This window comes from Oncorhynchus clarkii, chromosome 33 (genome assembly GCF_045791955.1).
Source record: "Oncorhynchus clarkii lewisi isolate Uvic-CL-2024 chromosome 33, UVic_Ocla_1.0, whole genome shotgun sequence".
Lineage (NCBI taxonomy): Eukaryota > Metazoa > Chordata > Actinopteri > Salmoniformes > Salmonidae > Oncorhynchus > Oncorhynchus clarkii.
The window spans coordinates 34,781,594-34,807,270 of NC_092179.1; the positions used below are offsets into that span (position 1 = coordinate 34,781,594).

The following is a 25,677-nucleotide window of genomic DNA, read 5'->3' on the forward strand; positions in this document are numbered from 1 at the left end:
CAGGGCCGTCACTGAGAGAGGGATTAATAAAGATATTACAATACAATATATGGTCTGGGAGACCAGAGTCCAGAGAAGGACCAACAGGGAGACAAACAGGGAGACAAACAGGGAGACAAACAGGGAGACCAGAGAAGAACCAACAGGGAGACCAACAGGGAGACCCACAGGGAGACCAACAGGGAGACCAGAGAAGGACCAACAGGGAGACCAGAGTCCAGAGAAGGACCAACAGGGACACCAACAGGGAGACCAGAGTCCAGAGAAGGACCAACAGGGAGACCAGAGAAGGACCAACAGGGAGACCAGAGAAGGACCAACAGGGAGACCAACAGGGAGACCAGAGAAGGACCAACAGGGAGACCAGAGAAGGACCAACAGGGAGGCCAACAGGGAGACCAGAGAAGGACCAACAGGGAGACCAGAGAAGAACCAACAGGGAGACCAACAGGTTTGAATCTGAAACCTCCCAGGTGTGACTAGAAGGATACTGTACCGTCTCTAATCAGAATCCTACCAACTAATGGGTCTCACCTGTAAATGCCTTTAGCCAGGGCCTCTGCACACACCTCCCAGGCATCCTGGGACTCCTTCAACTGCTCAAAATACACCATCGCCTGAGGAGGAGAACCAGAAGCAGAGAGAGAGAAACAGAAGCAGAGAGAGAAACAAGAGTTAGAAAAGGGAGAGAAACAGAGCTTCTGAATCTGACACATAACTACCCCATTCTACAGCCAGCCACACAAACCCCCATAACTACCCCATTCTACAGCCAGCCACACAAACCCCATAACTACCCCATTCTACAGCAAGCCAGCAACACAAACCCCCATAACTACCCCATTCTGCAGCCAGCAACACAACCCCCATAACTACCCCATTCTACAGCCAGCCACACAACCCCCATAACTACCCCATTCTACAGCCAGCCACACAAACCCCATAACTACCCCATTCTACAGCCAGCCACACAAACCCCCATAACTACCCCATTCTACAGCCAGCCACACAACCCCCATAACTACCCCATTCTGTAGCCAGCCACACAACCCCCATAACTACCCCATTCTACAGCCAGCCACACAACCCCCATAACTACCCCATTCTACAGCCAGCCACACAAACCCCATAACTACCCCATTCTGTAGCCAGCCACACAAACCCCCATAACTACCTAATTCTACAGCCAGCCATAACAACACTCGTGCTGACAGCGGAGAGGGAACAAGTTAGGCAGGCTGGCTGGTTGGTTGGCAGGCTGGCTGGCAGGCTGGTTGGCAGGCTGGTTGGCAGGCTGGCTGGCTGCCTCAAGGACACAGAGTTGGTGTGGGTTTCCTAGACATGTATTTCTGTGTAGGCCTACATCTGAAAAAGCATGGTGGAAGCCTTGCGTTCCACAGCAGATCCCAGGTGGAAGCCTCGTGTTCCACAGCAGATCCCAGGTGGAAGCCTCGTGTTCCACAGCAGATCCCAGGTGGAAGCCTCGTGTTCCACAGCAGATCCCAGGTGGAAGCCTCGTGTTCCACAGCAGATCCCAGGTGGAAGCCTCGTGTTCCACAGCAGATCCCAGGTGGAAGCCTCGTGTTCCACAGCAGATCCCAGGTGGAAGCCTCGTGTTCCACAGCAGATCCCAGGTGGAAGCCTCGTGTTCCACAGCAGATCCCAGGTGGAAGCCTCGTGTTCCACAGCAGATCCCAGGTGGAAGCCTCGTGTTCCACAGCAGATCCCAGGTGGAAGCCTCGTGTTCCACAGCAGATCCCAGGTGGAAGCCTCGTGTTCCACAGCAGATCCCAGGTGGAAGCCTCGTGTTCCACAGCAGATCCCAGGTGGAAGCCTTACGTTCCACAGCTATTGCTGTTGTATTACTGAACGCGTGTATATTACTGTATATAGAGGCCTATTGGTCTGTAGCGAACCGCTCAAACCCACTCATTGACTTCCTGTAGCCATGTTTAACTTCCTGAGTGGTACTGGTCTCTGTAAACAGCACCAGTTACAACATAACAACTTAATGTGGAGAGCACTTGTCAAGTCCCTCGGATGGAGAGTCTGACGAGACAGAGCGCTGGTTCAAGTCCCCTGGATGGAGAGTCTGACGAGACAGAGCGCTGGTTGTCAAGTCCCCTGGATGGAGAGTCTGACGAGACAGAGCGCTGGTTGTCAAGTCCCCTGGATGGAGAGTCTGACGAGACAGAGCGCTGGTTGTCAAGTCCCCTGGATGGAGAGTCTGACGAGACAAAGCGCTGGTTCAAGTCCCACGGATGGAGAGTCTGACGAGACAGAGCGCTGGTTCAAGTCCCATGGATGGAGAGACTGACGAGACAGAGCGCTGGTTGTCAAGTCCCCTGGATGGAGAGTCTGACGAGACAGAGTGCTGGTTCAAGTCCCACGGATGGACAGTCTGACGAGACAGAGCGCTGGTTCAAGTCCCCTGAATGGACAGTCTGACGAGACAGAGCACTGGTTGTCAAGTCCCCTGGATGGAGAGTCTGACGAGACAGAGCGCTGGTTCAAGTCCCATGGATGGAGAGTCTACATGGGTCAGTCTACATGGGTCAGTCTACATGGGTCAGTCGACATGGCTCTAAGAATCATTTGCAGGAGCCAATGCATTTGGATCAAGTTCAGTCTACATGGACCAGTCTACATGGGTCAGTCTACATGGGTCAGTCTACATGGGATCTGAGAATCATTTGTAGGAGCCAACGCGTTTGGATCCGCAAGATTTGTCCTCTACAAGCACATGAATGAACTGCACACACACAAACAGTGTAATGAGACTTACCTTCTGCCTATAGCAGGCATCTGCGTTAGGGTTGAGCCCCAGCAGGGCCTGCTCGTCCATGTTGATGATGGAGACAGACTGGCAGGCCATGAGAAGGTCTTCTGCTGCTCCCCTCCACGGTAGTTTCACCGTCTTCTGTTGCTCCCCTCCACGGTAGTTTCACTGTCTTCTGTTGCTGCCCTCCGGCAGGCCAGGCACATCTACACACAACAAAAAATAACATCAACAATAATAATTAGGGCTGGGAATTGCCAGGGACCTCACAATAAGATATCACGAAACGTAGGTGCCAATACGATGTGTTTTGCGATTCTCCATATGCATTGAGATTCTATATATATAAACTGTGATTCGATACTGTCATTTTATTGCAATTTGATGTTCCAAACATATCGCTCACCAATATGTCTAATGCAGAGCGACAAGAAAACAAGCTTTTGTAAAAAAATAAAATACAAAAAATAAAACGTTTAACTAATTTTCTCCCCAATTTCGTGATATCCAAATTGGTAGGTGCAGTCTTGTCCCATTGCTGCAACTCCCGTACGGACTCAGGAGAGGCGAAGGTCGAGAGCCGTGCGTCCTCCGAAACACGACCCTGCCAAGCCGCACTGCTTCTTGACACACTGCTTGCTTAACCCAGAAGCCAGCCGCACCAATGTGTTGGAGGAAACACTGCCAACCGCACCAATGTGTCAGAGGAAATATCTTCCAGCTGGCGACCGAAGTCAGCTTACAGGCACCTGGCCCGCCACAAGGAGTCTAGAGCGCGAACGGGACAAGGATATCCTGGCCCGCCACAAGGAGTCGCTAGAGCACGAATGGGACAAGGATATCCTGGCCGGCCACAAGGAGTCGCTAGAGCACGAATGGGACAAGGACATCCTGGCCCGCCACAAGGAGTCTAGAGCGCGAACGGGACAAGGATATCCTGGCCCGCCACAAGGAGTCGCTAGAGCACGAACGGGACAAGGACATCCTGGCCGGCCACAAGGAGTCTAGAGCGCGAACGGGACAAGGACATCCTGGCCCGCCACAAGGAGTCGCTAGAGCGCGAACAGGACAAGGGCATCCTGGCCGGCCAAACCCTCCCCTAACCCGGACAACGCTGGGCCAAACCCTCCCCTAACCCGGACGACGCTGGGCCAAACCCTCCCTTAACCCGGACGACGCTGGGCCAAACCCTCCCCTAACCCGGACGACGCTGGGCCAAACCCTCCCCTAACCCAGACGACGCTGGGCCAAACCCTCCCCTAACCCAGACGACACTGGGCCACTTGTGCGTCGCCTCATAGGTCTCCCGGTCACGGCCGGCTGTGACACAGCCTGGGATCGAACCCGGGTCTGTAATGATGCCACAAGCAATGCGATGCGTACCTTAGACCGCCGCGCCACTCTGGAGGCCCGAGAACTAGTTTTGATCAGTTCTGAAAACAAAATGTCTCCCCATTTAAAAAGACAGAGAACAAGTTATGACGGAAACAAACTGCAGTTTTGGTGCAGGTACAGACAACTAACGCAAAACTATTGTGATATCATCCAAAATAAATATCCTGATATGTAACGATCAACCCCCCCCCCTATCACTAATAATAATGATTTGAAAGTCTGAGAATTTACTGAACACTGTTATGGATACACACACACACACACACACACACACACATTACCAACCACAACACACACACACACACACACACACATTACCAACCACAACACACACACACACACACACATTACCAACCACAACAACACACAAGGAAGAAGAATGATGATGGTAAAAGTCATATTATATAGCCAGATTTGAAACCCATTGTAATCTATGGAATACATTCAAACCCACCTGTTTACCAAACGGCAGGTATGAAGAGTAGATAAACATGTATGGATAACTTAAATAACCACTGTAACTTTATAGAGCGCAGAGCCAGTCTCCACTTCTTAGCACAGAGCCAGTCTCCACTTCTTAGCACAGAGCCAGTCTCCACTTCTTAGCATAGAGCCAGTCTCCACTTCTTAGCACAGAGCCAGTCTCCACTTCTTAGCACAGAGCCAGTCTCCACTTCTTAGCGTAGAGCCAGTCTCCACTTCTTAGCGTAGAGCCAGTCTCCACTTCTTAGCGTAGAGCCAGTCTCCACTTCTTAGCGTAGAGCCAGTCTCCACTTCTTAGCGTAGAGCCAGTCTCCACTTCTTAGCGTAGAGCCAGTCTCCACTTCTTAGCGTAGAGCCAGTCTCCACTTCTTAGCGTAGAGCCGGTCTCCACTTCTTAGCGTAGAGCCGGTCTCCACTTCTTAGCGTAGAGCCGGTCTCCACTTCTTAGCGTAGAGCCGGTCTCCACTTCTTAGCGTAGAGCCGGTCTCCACTTCTTAGCGTAGAGCCGGTCTCCACTTCTTAGCGTAGAGCCGGTCTCCACTTCTTAGCGTAGAGCCGGTCTCCACTTCTCAGCGTAGAGCCGGTCTCCACTTCTCAGCGTAGAGCCGGTCTCCACTTCTCAGCGTAGAGCCGGTCTCCACTTCTCAGCGTAGAGCCGGTCTCCACTTCTCAGCGTAGAGCCGGTCTCCACTTCTCAGCGTAGAGCCAGTCTCCACTTCTCAGCGTAGAGCCAGTCTCCACTTCTCAGCGTAGAGCCAGTCTCCACTTCTCAGCGTAGAGCCAGTCTCCACTTCTCAGCGTAGAGCCAGTCTCCACTTCTCAGCGTAGAGCCAGTCTCCACTTCTCAGCGTAGAGCCAGTCTCCACTTCTCAGCGTAGAGCCAGTCTCCACTTCTCAGCGTAGAGCCAGTCTCCACTTCTTAGCGTAGAGCCAGTCTCCACTTCTTAGCGTAGAGCCAGTCTCCACTTCTTAGCGTAGAGCCAGTCTCCACTTCTTAGCATAGAGCCAGTCTCCACTTCTTAGCATAGAGCCAGTCTCCACTTCTTAGCATAGAGCCAGTCTCCACTTCTTAGCATAGAGCCAGTCTCCACTTCTTAGCATAGAGCCAGTCTCCACTTCTTAGCATAGAGCCAGTCTCCACTTCTTAGCATAGAGCCAGTCTCCACTTCTTAGCATAGAGCCAGTCTCCACTTCTTAGCATAGAGCCAGTCTCCACTTCTTAGCATAGAGCCAGTCTCCACTTCTTAGCATAGAGCCAGTCTCCACTTCTTAGCATAGAGCCAGTCTCCACTTCTTAGCATAGAGCCAGTCTCCACTTCTTAGCGCAGATCCAGTCTCCACTTCTTAGCAAAGAGCCAGTCTCCACTTCTTAGCACAGAGCTAGTCTGCACTTCTTAGCACAGAGCTAGTCTGCACTTCTTAGCACAGAGCTAGTCTACACTTCTTAGCGTAGAGCCAGTCTCCACTTCTTAGCATAGAGCCAGTCTCCACTTCTTAGCGCAGATCCAGTCTCCACTTCTTAGCAAAGAGCCAGTCTCCACTTCTTAGCACAGAGCTAGTCTGCACTTCTTAGCACAGAGCTAGTCTGCACTTCTTAGCACAGAGCTAGTCTACACTTCTTAGCGTAGAGCCAGTCTCCACTTCTTAGCATAGAGCTAGTCTACACTTCTTAGCTAGTGGTGCTGTTGAGTTCCTTTGTGTGATTGAGTCATTGACTCAGTGGCAGCTGACCAGCATGCCCAGGACAGCTGCACAACAGTAGCTAACGAGCACAGCAGTGTAGTGACCTGCATGGCACTGCGAGTGTCAGCGTGTGTGTGTGGCTAATATTGTTTGACACACACACACACAGACAAAGAGAGTAACGCTGAGTCAACAGAAACACGTAGGTGTTGATGGGAGGGCCAGACAGACCCTGGAACTGGCCTCTCCACTCTACATAATGAACAATACCCGGGGGCTAACCCCAGTTCCCCTGCTGTACCCGGGGGCTAACCCCAGTTCCCCTGCTGTACCCGGGGGCTAACCCCAGTTCCCCTGCTGTACCCGGGGGCTAACCCCAGTTCCCCTGCTGTACCCGGGGGCTAACCCCAGTTCCCCTGCTGTACCCGGGGGCTAACCCCAGTTCCCCTGCTGTACCCGGGGGCTAACCCCAGTTTCCCTGCTGTACCCAGTGGCTAACCCCAGTTCCCCTGCTGTACCTGGCAGCTAACCCCAGTTCCCCTGCTGTACCCAGTAGCTAACCCCAGTTCCCCTGCGGCTAACCCCAGTTCCCCTGCTGTACCCGGGGGCTAACAACAGTTCCCCTGCGGCTAACCCCAGTTCCCCTGCTGTACCCGGGGGCTAACCCCAGTTCCCCTGCGGCTAACCCCAGTTCCCCTGCTGTACCCGGGGGCTAACCCCAGTTCCCCTGCTGTACCCAGTAACTAACAGTTACACAACACATAGCTAGCATGATGCAACATGGACTCAATATTTCTAATCAGTTAAGTACACAGATATCATAACAGGTGCAGAGAATGCTTGTCTTTCTAGTTCCAACAGTACAGTAATATATAATGTTTCTAACGTACAGGTTTGGTAGCTCCAACAGTACAGTAATATATAATGTTTGTGTTTCTAGTTAACAGTGCAGTAATATATAATGTTACCACCGGGTGGTAGCAGGCTAGAGCACCGGGTGGTAGCGGGCTAGCACCGGGTGGTAGCGGGCTAGAGCACCGGGTGGTAGCGGGCTAGCTGGTAGAGCACCGGGTGGTAGCAGGCTAGTGGTAACAGTGGTACTAAAGTTCAGGGGGTGGTAGCAGGGTACTGGGGGTGGTAGCAGGCTAGTAACAGTGACTAAAGTTCAGTACTGATGGCCTGGAGATAGAAGCTGTTGTTCAGTTTCTCTGTCCCAGCTTCAATGCACATGTACTGTCTCCACCTTCTAGATGGTAGAAGGGAGAACAGGCAGTGGCTCGGGTCCTTTATGATCTTCTAGATGGTAGAAGGGAGAACAGGCAGTGGCTCGGGTCCTTTATGATCTTCTAGATGGTAGAAGGGAGAACAGGCAGTGGCTCGGGTGGCTGGGGTCCTTGATGATCTTCTAGATGGTAGAGGGGAGAACAGGCAGTGGCTCGGGTCCTTGATGATCTTCTAGATCACATATGTCAGAGTCAAGGCCCGCGGGCCACATCCGGCCCGCAAGAAGGTTTTTTACGGCCCCTGGGATGATCTTGATTTATTATTAGAACCGGCCCGCAGCAAGCCGGCAGCCCGCAGATCTTTTACACGCACCAATACTACATTTCCCACAATGCAAAGGTGACGCACCGAGCAGTAGGCTGCTTCATTTCAATATTTATTGGCACAGCAGTCGTCAGCATCACAGTAAAATTAACTTTCAGATACCCATCAAAAATGGCAAAACGGAAGGTGGATACTGAGAACCGGGGGTTTCAAACAAGGTGGGAGTCGGAGTATATGTTCACGAAGGTAGCTGGAAAACCTGTGTGTCTTCTGTGTGGAGAAAGTGTGGCGGTACTGAAAGAGTATAATCTGAGACGACATTATGAAACGAAACACGCGGACAAAAACAAGAATATGGACATGGAACAAAGGCTACAAAAGGCAGAGGAATTAAAACGAGGCCTCAAATCTCGACAGGCTCTGTTCAAAAAAGCCAAATCACAAGGCCAGGCTGCTGTCAAGGCCAGTTTTATTTTGGCAGAAGAGATCGCTAAATCAGCCCGGCCATTTACGGAGGGGGATTTCATCAAAAACTGCATGATTAAAGTTTGTGACGAAGTTTGCCCAGAAAAAAGGCAACTCTTTTTAAATGTGAGTCTGAGCAGAAACACCATTGCCGAGAGAGTAGACCAGTTGTCCATCAATCTAAAAGAGCAGCTTGTGAAAAAGGGAAAAGATTTTATTGCATATTCCTTGGCTGTGGATGAGAGCACCGACATTTCTGACATTGCCCAGTTGTCAATTTTCATCCGCGGAGTGGACTCCAACCTAAGCGTGACAGAGGAGTTTTTGGCTTTACGTCCTATGCATGGCACAACTACGGGGCATGATTTGTATGAAGAGGTGTCAAGATGTGTAAATGAGATGGAGCTGCCTTGGGAAAAACTTGTGGGTTTGACAACCGACGGAGCACCTGCGATGTGTGGACACAGGAGCGGACTGGTGGCGAAGATACGGGAAAAGATGCAAGAGGAAAACGCGACAGGTGAGCTGACAGCTTATCATTGTATCATACACCAGGAAGCGTTGTGCGGTAAAGCCTTGAAAATGGAGCATGTAATGAGCATCATCACGCGCACAGTTAACTTTATCAGAGCCAAAGGTTTGAATCACCGCCAGTTCAAGGCATTTCTGACGGAGTTAGAAACGGAGCATGGTGATTTGCCTTATCACACAGAGGTGCGATGGCTAAGCCAGGGAAAGGTGCTTCAAAGATGTTTCGAGCTTCGTGAGGAGATTTGTCTGTTCTTGGACAGCAAAGGGAAAGACACAACACAACTCCGAGACGAAATGTTTCTGTGTGAAATGGCTTTTCTGTGTGACATTACGAGTCATCTGAATGCAATAAACTTGCAGCTGCAGGGTCGGGATCGTGTCATCTCTGATATGTACAGTACAGTGAAGGCATTTAAAACCAAACTGACTCTGTGGGAGACGCAGATGCGGAAAGAAAATTTGAGCCACTTTCCCAGCTGCCAGACCATGAAAGAGAAGCTCTCTACCAGTGCGTTCCCGAGCACACAGTTGGCTGATAAAATAGGTATGCTTGCCGCTGACTTTCGACGCCGATTTGCTGACTTTGAAGCACAAAAAAGCAGGTTGGAACTGCTCGGTAACCCATTTGCTGTTGACGTGGAAAGCTCACCACCAAACCTCCAAATGGAGTTGATTGACCTCCAATGCAATGATGCACTGAGGGCAAAATATGCGGCAGTGGGTGCTGCGGAGTTCGCCCGTTTCCTCCCCGGCACAATGCCCCAGCTGCGCATCCAGGCTGCTCAAACGTTGTCTATGTTTGGCAGCACATACCTGTGTGAACAACTGTTTTCTTTGATGAACCTGAACAAAACATCACACAGAAGTCGACTTACTGCTGAACACCTCCACTCAATTCTGAGGATTTCTTCAGCTCAGAGCCTTACCCCGAACATTGATGAACTTGTGGAAAAGATGGGACACCACCAAGTATCACCCTCAACCTCAAACAAGTGAACATTACTGTGCAATCACATATTTAGAGTTTTTACTCAGTTCAAGTTTAAAAGTTAAAATTTAATATTTGTTTTCACTGCATGTTACTTCTCCTTAAACAAAGTGTTGTTTTTGATTAATAGATTTTTGCACTTTATTTTTTTGTATTTCAATCCAATTATATTTTAAAAATATTTCAGTTGAGTGGATGATAGAAAATTGCTATTATTGTTTTTTCTTTGAAGTAAATTTAGCCCACTTTTGCTAAAATAGAAAATATAGTCTACTGATGGTGCCTTGAATACCGGTTTCTTTCATTTAATGTTCATGTTATGGGGATATTTATATAAAGGAAATTTGTCTTTTGTGTCTGTTGAAAATTAAAGATTACTGACAGAGCCATAAGAAAATATTGCTTTATTTATCTGATCATATTGTAATATATTTGTTAGGTTTTCAGTAGGTTCAATTAGGTTCACTAGACTATATGCGTCATTTAAAAATTTTTCAATGAACATTCGAACAGTCCGGCCCTCGTCTTGTAGCTGATTTTTTTATTTGGCCCTCCGTCCATTTGACTTTGACACCCCTGTTCTAGATGGTAGAGGGGAGAACAGGCAGTGGCTCGGGTGGCTGGGGTCCTTGATGATCTTCTAGATGGTAGAGGGGAGAACAGGCAGTGGCTCGGGTCCTTGATGATCTTCTAGATGGTAGAGGGGAGAACAGGCAGTGGCTCGGGTGGCTGGGGTCCTTGATGATCTTCTAGATGGTAGAGGGGAGAACAGGCAGTGGCTCGGGTGGCTGGGGTCCTTGATGATCTTCTAGATGGTAGAGGGGAGAACAGGCAGTGGCTCGGGTCCTTGATGATCTTCTAGATGGTAGAGAGGGAGAACAGGCAGTGGCTCGGGTCCTTGATGATCTTCTAGATGGTAGAGGGGAGAACAGGCAGTGGCTCGGGTCCTTGATGATCTTCTAGATGGTAGAGGGGAGAACAGGCAGTGGCTCGGGTGGCTGGGGTCCTTGATGATCTTCTAGATGGTAGAGGGGAGAACAGGCAGTGGCTCGGGTGGCTGAGCTGCTTGATGATCAAATCAAAATGTTATTTGTCCCATGCGCCGAATACAAACAGGTGTAGACCGTACTGTGAAATGTTTACAGACAAGCCCTTAACCAACGAGCGGTTGCCACACCAGGCAGTGATGCAACCGGTCAGGATCTTCTCATCTTCTTGGCTGATACAATATTTCCCTTGCCAAAAACAATTAGAACGATACTAAAAATGTTGGCTGCCTTTTAAGCCTTATAGTTAAATAGTTAACACACACGCGGATGCAGAGGTCTAAGGCACTGCATCTCAGAGCAAGAGGCATCACTACAGTCCCTGGTTCGAATCCAGGCTGTACCACATCCATCCATGCGTTCTTAACTGACTTGCTAGTTAAATAAAGGTTACACACACACCACACACACACACACCACACTGACCCAAAAGCTAATTTGTTGGCATTTACGCATGTCCCCATTACCAGCTACGGAACGCCGCTGGGGCCGTTGCTACGGAACGCCGCTGGGGCCGTTGCTACGGAACGCCGTTGGGGACGTTGCTACGGAACGCCGTTTGTATTAAAACATGTCAATGAAGCTTGTTGACCAATCAGGACCTGAATATGACGTCACATGATAATGTAACGCATTAATACATTGTTTACGTAGTTGTTACACATTGATTAGACGATCCCTCGTATTTCATATATCACAACGATTCATCATCGTTGCTATGATGCTGGTCAAGTTGTCTCGCGCACCTACAGTGCTGGTCGTTTAAGAAAGCTAGCTAGCTCATGGAGGCAAACAATGTTCTTCCCCCAAAACACAGAAAAACAACCATCTGTTTCAGTAGCTATAGATATCTGGCTAACTATCTAGCTAGGTGTCATCATCTAAAATAACCAACAGACAGTTCTTATTTGGTTAATGGTGGTCGGACCCATCTAGGTGAAGCTAGCTACAATAACGATTAACGTTGGCATTTTTAGCTAATATCGCCCTATTACGATATGTTACGATCGTGCCTCCCTAATGGCAACTGCTCGGCATCTGACCATAAAGCACTAGAGAGGGTAGTGTGTACGGCCCAGTAAATCACTGGGGCCAAGCTTCCTGCCATCCAGGACCTCTATACCAGGCGGTGTCAGAGGAAGGCCCAAAAATTGTCAAAGACTCCAGTCACCCAAGTCATAGACTGTTCGCTCTGCTACCGCACAGCAAGCAGAGGACGGTGCAGGTGCCGTACCAGGCGGTCATACAGCCCGACAGACAGGATGATCTCAATGGCGCATCTGTAAAAGAATGTGAGGATCTTATGGGCCACGCCTAATTTCTTCAGCCTCCTGGAGGTTGAAGAGGCAGTCGCTGTGTCTTCTTCACCACATTGTCTGTGTGAATGGATCATTTCAGGTTGTCAGTGCACGCTGAGGAACTTGAAACATGTTCACCCTCTCCACTGTGGCCCATCGATGTGGATGGGGGTGTGATCTCTCTGTTGTCTCCTGAAGTCCACAATCAGCTCCTTCCGTTATGTTGACGTTGAGGTAAGAGGTTATTGTCCTGGCACCACTCCGCCAGGGCCCTCCCCTCCTCCCTGTAGGCTGTCTTGTCATTGTTGGCAAATCAGCACTACCACTGTTGTGTCATCAGCAAACTTGATGATTGAGTTGGAGACGTGCACAGCCAAGCAGTACAGGAGGGGATCTAGCACCCAGTTACATAGGGCTGGGCTCAGAACCAGGACCCCGAGCTCAGTGATGAGCTTGGAGGGCACTATGGTGTTGAAAGCTGCGCTGTAGTCGATGAACAGCATTCTTACATAGGTATTCATCTTGTCCAGATGGGATAGGGCAGTGTGCATGCGACGGCAATTGAGTCATCTGTTGGGGAAGCACACAAATTGTAGAGGGTCTAGGGATTCAGGTAAGATGATGTGATCCCTAACTAGTGGGTCTAGGGCTTCAGGTAAGGTGATGTGATCCTTAACTAGTGGGTCTAGGGCTTCAGGTAAGGTGATATGATCCTTAACTAGTGGGTTTAGGGCTTCGGGTAAGATATGATCCTTAACTAGTGGGTTTAGGGCTTCGGGTAAGGTGGTATAATCCTTAACTAGTGGGTTCAGGGGCTCGGGTAAGATTATATGATCCTTAACTAGTGGGTTTAGGGCTTCAGGTAAGGTGCAGGAGATATAATCCTTAACTAGTGGGTTTAGGGCTTCAGGTAAGGTGGTATGATCCTTAACTAGTGGGTCTATGGCTTCAGGTAAGGTGATATGATCCTTAACTAGTGGGTTTAGGGCTTCGGGTAAGATGACATAATCCTTAACTGGCGTCAAAGCACTTCAGGGTGACAGAAGTGAGTGCAGTGGGGCGATGGTCATTTAGTTCAGGTACTTTTGCCTTCTTGGGTAAAGGAACAATGGTGGACATCTTGAAGTAAGTGGGGTAGGGAAAGACTGAATCCGTCCGTAAACACTCCAGCCAGCTGGTCTACACATGCTCTGAGGACGCGGGATGCTGTCTGGGCCGGCAGCCTTGTGAGGGCTAATAAACTATTTTGACTTAGATGCCGGTTACCTAGTATTGACTAACGTTAACTAGCTAGCGGCTGGACAGTTGGCACCGAAATACCGTCTGGTCAGCCACTCCTCATAAAAAGTTGCCCTTGTGTGTGTTGTTCTGGCTTGGTCGCATAACGTTAGCTGGATATCTAACTAGTTTCGTTTAAATGAAACAAGGTAACAACGTTAAATACAGGTTTTTATACTTGTACTATCAAAACGTCACAACATCAAATTAACGTTAGAGCTACGGCAGACTGTTTTTCCTCCGGTATCATCAGCACACGTTTACCGCACATTGAGCCACCATAACGCTCCCGGTGAAAGACTCCCGAGGCCCGTTGAACAAAGTCAATTCAGAAGTAAACCGATATTTTATAATATCTCACCTTATTGTTATACTTTTATCTTCATCGTCTCCGTCCGTCAGTACATCCCTAAATCGTCAGGAATTACCCAAAAAAGCACTTCGAGTTTGTCTGTTTAGCTCGGCTAAGGGTTCAGAGCAGGAATTTCAGGAGTCGATTTCTTGCGGCGTGTCGATTCAACGGAACGGGAAACGTCACATTTTCGTTGGGTCATGACCACAGGAAGAAGTTCTCCCCCACAAATTATTTTATTTCCAATAAAACGTGTTTTAAATAAACGTAATTTCCTTCACGACAAGTCTGTGGCTAGATATATGTTTTTTTGGAGGATCCCTCTTCTGATAACAATTCCATAAATGTTTTGAAAGGGAATATTTGACTATTCTGACAGATTGATTAGATAAATCTTATTTATTAGATATGAAGTGGTTCTACTCCTTCTACTCTCTGATACAATCAAAGATTGACTGTCGTTGACAATGTCAAAGATACTGATAAAATTATAGCTTAAAATATAAATAAACGTTCATTAAAAACAGCTCATAAACGCTCTGGACGGCGAACCAATCAGAGGAATTAAAGCGTTGGATCCCGCCCCTTTTTGTACTTCACATCCGGAGTCTCCGCCCTACTACTTCCTCTTTCCCAGTTCGCAGTCAGCGAGAGACACCATGAAGGCGTCTGGCACAGTATGTAAAATTGTTTATTCAACCTTTTTAAGTCACATAAAGCCAGTTATTTAGACAGATTTGAGCACACATTGCTTCAATCGTTTGAATTGTGTAGTCACATGATGCTAAATCGATAAATAGTTCAATTTTTTCGGCTTTAAAAAACTGAAGCCTCCGCGGCTGTAACATGGCGTCCACGTTTGAGATTTTGGACCATGTGGGCACCTAGAGAAACAATGCAGCTAGCTAGGAAAATATGTGGCAACAGTGAACCAAACAAATATGCCCGTCTTATGTATTTAGCCACCTCCAAACAATTTGTCTTCTGTACACTTCTTCTCAAAGTGTGTTAAAATGCCCGCGAAGTGCTAACTAACATGTATCTATTAGCCTAGATTGCTAACTTCAGTAAGCTAGTTGCCACATACCTGGCCAGGCGTAGGCCGCGTTGCTAGTCGGCTAACTTGGCCAGTTAGCGAATACAAATCTCGTAGCTAATTATCCTCTCCAGACACATGTTAGCTGCCCATCCTGTTTCTCAATCCCGAAACAAGTAATTAGTTGGGTTGTTAACTGGAAGTAGTTGTTAGCTATAGCTAGCTAGTGTCATTCAGAACTGTAAAATATCAAAGTTAGCAGGCTAAGATTGGCTGGCTACCAAGCTAAATACATTGCGCCTGGTACATGAAGCAAACGTAATGTTGACATCCTTGCAGTTGACTGTAGGAAATGTCATGCATTGTATTCATTTAATTTAGATTTACGAATTGCAATGCACCCTAACCCAAAGGCCATATCAAATAAATGGTATGATCTTGTCAGGTGTGCTAAAATCAACATGATGTACCTTGTCGCCTTTCTCTGATGCTGATGTGCCGTTGAAAGTGAATCCAAGGTTCAACATTTTAATACATATGTGTCTTATCCAGTATCCATCATAGTCTTTAAGTTAGCAACTGGTATATATAGACAACCTGTATTCGCCTATGGACATTGTATTTCACTCACATTCCTCCTGCTCCATCCACACAGCTTAGGGAGTACAAAGTCGTTGGGCGCCTCCTGCCCTCAGTTAAGAACCCCACCCCTCCTCTCTACCGCATGAGGATCTTCGCTCCTAACCACGTGGTGGCCAAGTCTCGCTTCTGGTACTTTGTCTCCCAGCTGAGGAAGATGAAGAAGGCCAACGGAGAGACAGTCTACTGTGGTCTGGTAGGTAGCACAGGGGACCGGGTGGGCTCATGGGTGGGATTGGGGTAACAAATAAACTGCCAAGATTCACCAGTATTGAATGCATATGTTCTTTAATGTGTTTCAGTATGTGCCAATAAACTATTATGGAAATGGATGGTGTCAGTGGTCTGGCTGGAAGTCAGTATTACTGTTGCACACATGAAGTAGTTTAAAGACACTGCCCTTTAAAGAGAGATTACAGGAGAAAAGAAACTGTTGATGCGTTTGACCGGTATTAGATTTGTATGTAAAAAAATTAATTGCTGCATTGTTTGTCTGGTGATCCTCTCCTGGAGAAATGAGACGTTTTCAGGGTAAACATCCTCTCCTGGAGAAATGAGACGTTTTCAGGGTAAACATCCTCTCCTGGAGAAATGAGACGTTTTCAGGGTAAACATCCTCTCCTGGAGAAATGAGACGTTTTCATGGTAAACATCCTCTCCTGGAGAAATGAGACGTTTTCAGGGTAAACATCCTCTCCTGGAGAAATGAGACGTTTTCAGGGTAAACATCCTCTCCTGGAGAAATGAGACGTTTTCAGGGTAAACATCCTCTCCTGGAGAAATGAGACGTTTTCAGGGTAAACATCCTCTCCTGGAGACATGAGACGTTTTCATGGTAAACATCCTCTCCTGGAGAAATGAGACGTTTTCAGGGTAAGCATCCTCTCCTGGAGAAATGAGACGTTTTCAGGGTAAACATCCTCTCCTGGAGAAATGAGACGTTTTCAGGGTAAACATCCTCTCCTGGAGAAATGAGACGTTTTCAGGGTAAACATCCTCTCCTGGAGAAATGAGACGTTTTCAGGGTAAACATCCTCTCCTGGAGAAATGAGACGTTTTCAGGGTAAACATCCTCTCCTGGAGAAATGAGACGTTTTCAGGGTAAACATGAGTAAATGCTATGCATGTACACCAGTGTTGTCACGATACCTGAATTTAGACTTGGCTACCTGCTTCAGTGTCAGGATACTCAATATCATCACAATACTCGATTTTCAAAACGATGCCACAGCAAACAAACCAAACAAAACGTCACCTGATCCAGATGGAGGAACTCAGCTACTGTTCTGTATCTTGGAGTTTTTATTTCATTTGGTTTCTTTTTACTTTAGCCTTTATTTAACTAGGCAAGTCACTGAAGAACAAATTATTCTTTACAGTGACGGCCAAACCCGGACGATGCCGGGCCAGTTGTGTGGGTGACGCACAATGAATCAGTCATACATTTGATTTGATTGGATTGTTCTTTTGTAGATTAGTAAAAACTCAGTTTTAATAATTTACTTAAAAGGAACATTTCTAGATAAACTTAATTAAATGGAGATGTAGACTAGGTCTTATTCACGGTACAGGAGAATGTGGACCAAGGCACTCTTAATATAATTAATTTAAATGCCTTTAGTTTGGCATGTTCAATAGAAACGTTTTTTTTTTTTTAAACCGATGTGTTATTCAGCTTGTTTTGAGCTGATTTCACGGGGCTGCAGATAACCAACAACCCCTTCTGTTTAGGACTAGCATTGAACTGATAGACTTGAACCTCTCAATCGCGTGAGACCCGTTTGACGGAATGTAACCAAATCCCTGTACTGGATAATTTTCAGTATACCGTGCATCCCTAACGTCCCTCTGCCATTTCTGTATAAGTCAGGTTAAACCTTATAGAATGAGGCAACTTCCTGTCTGCCAATTAGGTGTCGGTCAGGAAGTTGTCTTGTTCTGTAAGGTTGAACCTGTCAGTCAGGAAGTTGTCTCGTTCTGTGAGGTTGAACCTGTCGGTCAGTTAGGTGTCAGTCGGGAAGTTGTCTCGTTTTGTAAGGTTGAACCTTGTCTAATGAACTCTTATTTCCCCCACCTCTGTCTCAGGTGCACGAGAAGACTCCCCTGAAGGTGAAGAACTTTGGCATCTGGTTGCGTTACGACTCCCGTAGCGGAACCCACAACATGTACCGAGAATACAGAGACCTGACCACCTCTGCAGCAGTCACCCAGTGCTGTGAGTATGTCCCAGTGCTGTGAGTATGTCTGTCTGACAGTCTGGAGAGTATGTCCCAGTGTGGCCCCATGTCCTGCAGTCTGTCTGACAGTCTGACACCCTCTGCAGCAGTCACCCAGTGCTGTGAGTATGTCCCAGTGTGGCCCCATGTCCTGCAGTCTGTCTGATAGTCTGGAGTGCACTGGACCGTTACCCAGTGCTGTGAGTGTGTCCCTGTTTGGCCCCAGTCTGTCTGACAGTCTGGAGAACACTGGGTTTAACCCATTGATGCATTGGACAGACATTTATAAGATCATTATTAGACGGTTCCTCATGAGCTGTTTAGGGAAACAGCTTGTAGCTGCTGTAGATCCGTCCCAGGAGAACGGAGAGTGAATTTAGAGTTAACTGTGTGAACGTTGAGTTGGCACATAAACCCAACGTGCGTTGTCTCTGTGCGTTGTCTCTGTGTATTGGGTTTGGGCGCTATGCAGATGTACATACCGTTTCTGTATCATACCGGTACTATCGGAAGTGTACCTAAGTTGCACCCCCCCCAAAATAAATAAATCTGCGACACAGAAAACAATTTAGTCAACCTGGATCTTGATTATTTCTACTGTAACCCAGAAGCTTGATCTCGACAGCTAATATTTAGCTAGGAAGTTAGCAAACCAAATTTAATTTACTCAGTACATCTTAGTTGGCAAGCCAGATGCTTAGCTGGAGCCCAGGCTGGAGATCATTTACAGGCCTACTGTGTCTGATCTTGTCGTGTCAGAAATCAAACCATCAGACCGCTGTTGTCTTCCAGCAGCTACACGTGCTCATGGAAGTGAAAACAACGTTCTACAATCCACACCTAAAGCTTTGAGACATGAACCTAATCTGCCCCCCCCCCAGCAGCAGGCCTGAAATTAAATCAGTGAGACGTTGCTTAATTTTCCCTCCTAAAGGTCTTGATAAATCTTTCTTGGGGGGGGTAAATACTAACTTGGCCAGTCTTCCAGGAGGGCAGTTGGGTGTCGTTGCCACTAGCTGTGTTTTTGTTATTCTGATGTTGTGTCTGTGTGTCCTCCCAGATCGTGATATGTCTTCCAGGAGGACAGTTGGGTGTTGTTGTTATTCTGATGTTGTGTCTGTGTGTCCTCCCAGATCGTGATATGTCTTCCAGGAGGGCAGTTGGGTGTTTTTGTTATTCTGATGTTGTGTCTGTGTTCTCCAGATGGTGATATGTCTTCCAGGAGGACAGTTGGGTGTTTTTGTTATTCTGATGTTGTGTCTGTGTTCTCCAGATGGTGATATGTCTTCCAGGAGGACAGTTGGGTGTTGTTGTTATTCTGATGTTGTGTCTGTGTTCTCCAGATCGTGATATGGGCGCTCGCCATCGTGCCCGTGCCCACTCCATCCACATCATGAAGGTCCAGGAGATCGCTGCCAACAAATGCCGCAGGCCTGCCATCAAGCAGTTCCACGTAAGTCTTCTCACATCGTATATCATCCACCCGGTACCGGGACCGGGTCTAGGTCTTCTCACATCCACCCGAGGTACCGGGACCGGGTCAACTCACATCCACCCGAGGGACCGGGACCGGGTCTAGGTCAACTCACATCGTATATCATCCACCCGAGGTACCGGGACCGGGTCTAGGTCAACTCACATCGTATATCATCCACCCGAGGTGCTACCGCACGGTACCGGGACCGGGTCTAGGTCAACTAGGTCAACTCACATCGTATATCATCCACCCGAGGTCAGACTGTTCTCTGTGCTACGGCACGGTACCGGGTCTAGGTCAGACTGTTCTCTGTGCTACGGTACCGGGTCTGGGTCAGACTGTTCTCTGTGCTACGGCACGGTACCGGGTCTAGGTCAGACTGTTCTCTGCGCCAAGTCTAGGTCCAAGAGGGTCCTTAACAGCTTCTTACCCCCAAGACTGCTGAGCACACTGCTGCTACTCACTGTTTATTATCTATGCATAGTCACTTTACCCCTACCTACATGTACATAGTACCTCAACTAACCTGTACCCCCACACATTGACTAGGTACAGGTACCCCGTATATAGCCTCATTACTAACCTGTACCCCCACACATTGACTCTACTGGTACCCCCTGTATATAGCCTCATTACTAACCTGTACCCCCACACATTGACTCTACTGGTACCCCCTGTATATAGCCTCATTACTAACCTGTACCCCCACACATTGACTCTACTGGTACCCCCTGTATATAGCCTCATTACTAACCTGTACCCCCACACATTGACTCTACTGGTACCCCCTGTATATAGCCTCATTACTAACCTGTACCCCCACACATTACCTCTACTGGTACCCCCTGTATATAGCCTCATTACTAACCTGTACCCCAGCACATTGACTCTACTGGTACCCCGTCTATATAGCCTCATTACTAACCTGTACCCCCACACATTACCTCTACTGGTACCCCCTGTATATAGCCTCATTACTAACCTGTACCCCCACACATTACCTCTACTGGTACCCCCTGTATATAGCCTCATTACTAACCTGTACCCCCACACATTACCTCTACTGGTACCCCCTGTATATAGCCTCATTACTAACCTGTACCCCCACACATTGACTCTACTGGTACCCCCTGTATATAGCCTCATTACTAACCTGTACCCCCTGTATATAGCCTCATTACTAACCTGTACCCCCACACATTGACTCTACTGGTACCCCGTATATAAAGCCTCGTTATTGTTATTTTGTTTTTATTTCATTTTTTACTTTAGTTTATTTAGTAAGTATTTGTAGCATTTCACTGTTGTGTTCGGCACACGTGACAAATACAATTTGATTTAAATCCCCGCGTGGGCTAGGTGAAAAATCTGCCGTTGTGCCCTTGAGCAAGACACTTAGCCCCATACGCTCCTATAAGTTGCTCTGGAAAAAAGGAGCGTCTGCTAAATGACTCCAATGTGAATGGTATTGTGAGCGTATCGTAATGCCAGGGTGTATTGCGTCTTGCTGTTTTAACTGAGTCTGATGTGCCGCGGGTCTCTGGCGCTGTATTGGTCCGCTCCGGATATAAAACCTGCCAGACAGAACACCAGATTCCTCTTCCAGATTTAATGTTCCTGGTCTTAAAACCTGGCGTGTTTTCGAATCTGGCTCCATGCTGATGCTACCGCCTGTAAAATTAGTATGGTGTTGTAATTTCAATGGATGATCGGCAAAACTTACTTTTATCCCCTAGTTATCTAACCCCCCCCCCCCCCCCCACATTGCCACTTTAAGGCAAATTCTATATATTTCTACTTGGTTTTTAAATTATTGTAGTTATGATGACTGTAGGTTTCTGCCGTTCAAATAAACCCAGCTAAGTGTTAGCATGGCGGCTGTGTGCCTTGTTTTCTTAATGGAAACGCTAGGAGCTCAGACGCAATCGTTGAACGTTGTTATTCAGTTATTGTATCTTAGCTCCTCCTGTGTGTGTGTGTGTGGCGCTCCTTTTCGTTTAAGTGTTCTTCTCCGACTAACCAGCACCTCGCCTCATTTCTTCTGCCCGTCAAATGTCTTTGCCTAAAACATCTCCTCTTGTCCTCTCCTCAGGACTCCAAGATCAAGTTCCCCCTGCCCCACAGGGTCCTGCGTCGCCAACACAAGCCCCGCTTCACCACCAAGAGACCAAACACCTTCTTCTAAAGGAAATAACCTCTGTTTTCACTTTGTGCGGCACAATAAAAATTCTAATTGTAGAAAAGAAGCCATTTTGTTTTTGAGTTTAATTTTTTACATGTTTGGCTAAGAATTGGTTTTGTGATACTTCCAGCAAGTTTGAAGTGAAGCCTAGTTTCTCTGAGTCATGAGTTGGATTGCATCATGCTTTGCAGGAGGGGTGAAATGGTTGTCAGTGGATATTATGTGAAAGGTTATTAGTTAACATTAAGAAATGTGAAGAGAGAAAATGTGGACCATCGCCACAGATTTGCTAACAAAACAGCCCCTAATTATGGCTTTATAATGACCATTTAGAAAGATTATGCGTTGCATATGAGTGCTGATCAATATATGAAAGATAAAAGTTACCACATAATAACATGGTTGAACTCATCTGGATCATCTGTAGGTTGTAATATGCAGTGGCCTGGAAGAGGCCATTTTAACCCCCCTTTTCCATTATAGGCTCACGTTTTAACAGTTCTTGTCTTTTGTCCTAGAATGACAAGTAGTTTCACACCACTAATATTTGTGAAGAAACCATACCCATTTTGTTTGCTGTGTATTTAAATGCTTTATATTCTAAATGTATTTCGTTGTTTTGTGGCACACACACACTGTCCGCATGTCCATTTCCTGTAAGTTGGCGCCATCTCGTGGCTCGAGCGCGTGGTAGTCTGAGGTACCGCGGTCATAGATGTTTTACTGTCATCACGGGGATTTCGTTAAAGGTTAAATACCTGGCAAAGCTTCAGGTAAGTTGGTTAACCGTAAATTCGGTAAAGTGAGCAGGAAAATGTAGTCTCAATTCGGTAAAATGAGCGAGGAAAGTTATTCTCCATTGAAATTGTGTTAAACTTCACGTGGGACGCTTTCATGTCTTCCATTCGCGGATGAGACTAAATCTGAGGTAAATATGTTTTTTTTGCTCAACTCAATAGACCTTAAGTCCAATGTCACATCACGCGTTATGTCCGGTGTCAGTTTTGTTCCATTCTAACGTGCTTTTAGGATGTTGGCTAACGTGTCAGACATGTCGGCTGACTTGCAATATGAATGGATACATTTTCAACAATCTCATGTGGGTAACGGAGGCCTACGGATATCGGTGACCGGTCAATGCCCGACATGCTAAAGGCATACGGTGTTGTCAGAGAAGAGAGGAGAACACACATTGTTGCTCAGTGACAGATGAAATGTAACACCAGTATTAATAGCAGTTTAATACAGGTTTCCAAGTGGTTTCAGATGGCATGGTCCTGACAGATCCCCTTGGAAAGCCCTTCTGAAACAAAATCAGAAAACCAGTCAGTATCTGGTGTGGATCAGAAAACCAGTCAGTATCTGGTGTGGATCAGAAAACCAGTCAGTATCTGGTGTGGATCAGAAAACCAGTCAGTATCTGGTGTGGATCAGAAAACCAGTCAGTATCTGGTGTGATCAGAAACCCAGTCAGTATCTGGTGTGGATCAGAAACCCAGTCAGTATCTGGTGTGGATCAGAAACCCAGTCAGTATCTGGTGTGGATCAGAAACCCAGTCAGTATCTGGTGTGATCAGAAAACCAGTCAGTATCTGGTGTGGATCAGAAAACCAGTCAGTATCTGGTGTGATCAGAAACCCAGTCAGTATCTGGTGTGATCAGAAAACCAGTCAGTATCTGGTGTGATCAGAAAACCAGTCAGTATCTGGAGTGGATCAGAAAACCAGTCAGTATCTGGTGTGATCAGAAAACCAGTCAGTATCTGGTGTGATCAGAAAACCAGTCAGTATCTGGTGTGATCAGAAACCCAGTCAGTATCTGGTGTGATCAGAAACCCAGTCAGTATCTGGTGTGGATCAGAAAACCAGTCAGTATCTGGTGTGATCAGAAAACCAGTCAGTATCTGGAGTGGATCAGAAAACCAGTCAGTATCTGGTGTGATCAGAAAACCAGTCAGTATCTGGTGTGATCAGAAAACCAGTCAGTATCTGGTGTGATCAGAAAACCAGTCAGTATCTGGTGTGATCAGAAAACCAGTCAGTATCTGGTGTGATCAGAAAACCAGTCAGTATCTGGTGTGGATCAGAAACCCAGTCAGTATCTGGTGAGATCAGAAACCCAGTCAGTATCTGGTGTGGATCAGAAAACCAGTCAGTATCTGGTGTGACCACCATTTGTCTCATGCAGCGTGACATGTCTCCTTCGCATAGAGTTGATCAGGCTGTTGATTGTAGGATGTTGTCCCACTCCTCTTCAATGGCTGTGTGAAGTTGCTGGATATTGGGCAGGAACTGGAACACGCTGTCGTACACGTCGATCCCAGACATGCTCAATGGGGTGACGTGTCTGGTGAGTCTGCAGGCCATGGAAGAACTGGGACATTTTCAGCTTCCAGTAATTGTGTACAGATCCTTGCAAATTGGGGCCGTGCATTATCATGCTGAAACATGAGGTGATGGAGGATGAATGGCCCGACAATGGGCCTCAGGATCTCGTCACGGAATCTTTGGGCGTTCAAATTGCCATTGATAAAATGCAATTGTGTTCATTGTCCGTAACTTATGCCTACCCATAACCCCACCGCCACCATGGGGCACACTGTTCACAACGTTGACATCAGAAAACCGCTTACCCAAACAATGCCATCCACACTGTCTGCCATCTGCCCGGTACAGGGAGGCCAGTGGCCATCGAAGGTGAGCATTACCCCACTGAAGTCGGTTACGATGCCGAACTGCAGTCAGGTCAAGCATGCAGATGAACTGACGGTTGCTGGCTGACTGTACCAGAAATTATTTTGTTGTGCAAACCCACAATTTCATCAGCTATCTGGGTGGCAGGTCGATCCCGCAGGTAAAGAAGCCGGATGTGGGGGTCCTGGGCTGGCGTGGTTACATGTGGTCTGTGGTTGTGAGGCCAGTTGGATGTTCTGCCAAATTCTCTAAAACTTTAGAGGCGGCTTATGTTAGAGAAATAAACATTTGATTATCAGGCAACAGCTCTGGTGGACATTGCTGCATACCAATTGCACACTCCCTTAACTTGAGACATCTGTGGCATTGTGTTGTGTGACAAAACTGCACATTTTAGAGTGGCTTTTTATTGTCCCCAGCACAAGGTGCACCTGTGTAATGCTCATGCTGTTTAATCAGCGTCTTGATAAGTCTCACCTGTCAGGTGGATGGATTATCTTGGCAAAGGAGAAATGCTCACTAACAGGGATATAAAAAACATTGTGCCGAAAATGTGAGAAATATACTTTTTGTGCGAATGGAATATTTCTGGGATTTTTTATTTAATCTCATGAAACATGGGACACTTTTACCTGTTCAATTTCTATTTTAGTTTAGTGTGTCACCAAACCAGGCCGTGTTGATGTTCCTTTTTCAGATAAAGCTTCACCCTGTCAGTGTGGGAGGAGGTCTGTTACTCCTTCACTCTGTCAGTGTGGGAGGAGGTCTGTTACTCCTTCACCCTGTCAGTGTGGGAGGAGGTCTGTTACTCCTTCACCCTGTCAGTGTGGGAGGAGGTCTGTTACTCCTTCTCCCTGTCAGTGTGGGAGGAGTTCTGCTGTTACTCCTTCACCCTGTCAGTGTGGGAGGTGGTCTGTTACTCCTTCACCCTGTCAGTGTGGGAGGAGGTCTGTTACTCCTTCACCCTGTCAGTGTGGGAGGAGGTCTGTTACTCCTTCACCCTGTCAGTGTGGGAGGAGGTCTGTTACTCCTTCACCCTGTCAGTGTGGGAGGAGGTCTGTTACTCCTTCTCCCTGTCAGTGTGGGAGGAGTTCTGCTGTTACTCCTTCACCCTGTCAGTGTGGGAGGAGGTCTGTTACTCCTTCACCCTGTCAGTGTGGGAGGAGGTCTGTTACTCCTTCTCCCTGTCAGTGTGGGAGGAGGTCTGTTACTCCTTCACCCTGTCAGTGTGGGAGGAGGTGTGCTGTTTATCCCGTATCAGAGCAACCATCAGGAGGTATGGACTCCTAATCCCATGGGCCCTGGTCTAAAAGTAGTGCACTATATAGGGAATAGGGTGCAAGGGCCCTTGTCGACAGTAGGGCACTATTTAGGGGATAGGATGCATGGGCCCTGGTCAAAAGTAGTTCACTATATAGGGAATTGGGTGCATTGGTCAACAGTAGGGCACTATATAGGGGATAGGATGCATGGGCCCTGGTCAACAGCAGGGCACTATTTAGGGGACAGGATGCATGGGCCCTGGTCAACAGCAGGGCACTATATAGGGGACAGGATGCATGGTCCCTGGTCAACAGCAGGGCACTAT

General features: G+C 47.5%; 2 protein-coding genes and 1 non-coding gene across 4 annotated transcripts in view; 2 read left to right on the forward strand and 1 right to left on the reverse strand.

Annotated features, from left to right (window-relative positions):
- The window catches only part of LOC139393198 (exportin-T), a 39,770-nt gene extending 25,768 nt beyond the window's left edge, over positions 1–14,002 (reverse strand). For both annotated transcript variants that reach the window (XM_071141633.1, XM_071141632.1), the window contains exons 1-3: positions 13,856–14,002; positions 2,786–2,985; positions 535–617 (exon numbers count right to left, since the gene is read on the reverse strand). In XM_071141633.1, coding sequence (XP_070997734.1) covers positions 535–617; positions 2,786–2,875 — 173 coding nt within the window. In that variant the 5' untranslated portion in view covers positions 2,876–2,985; positions 13,856–14,002. The remainder of the gene's footprint in view (positions 1–534; positions 618–2,785; positions 2,986–13,855) is intronic.
- A 476-nt stretch (positions 14,003–14,478) lies between these two features.
- Positions 14,479–21,460, forward strand: LOC139392780 (large ribosomal subunit protein eL20). The gene is made up of 5 exons (XM_071141031.1): positions 14,479–14,523; positions 15,538–15,717; positions 17,607–17,736; positions 19,081–19,190; positions 21,307–21,460. Exons 1-5 carry the CDS (start codon positions 14,506–14,508, stop codon positions 21,397–21,399), a joined length of 531 nt encoding a protein of 176 aa, XP_070997132.1. The 5' UTR covers positions 14,479–14,505; the 3' UTR covers positions 21,400–21,460.
- LOC139393346 (small nucleolar RNA SNORA68) lies at positions 15,277–15,411 on the forward strand. The gene has a single exon (XR_011629777.1). It is a non-coding gene; the product is annotated as a small nucleolar RNA SNORA68 (small nucleolar RNA).
- Positions 21,461–25,677: the final 4,217 nt, after the last annotated feature.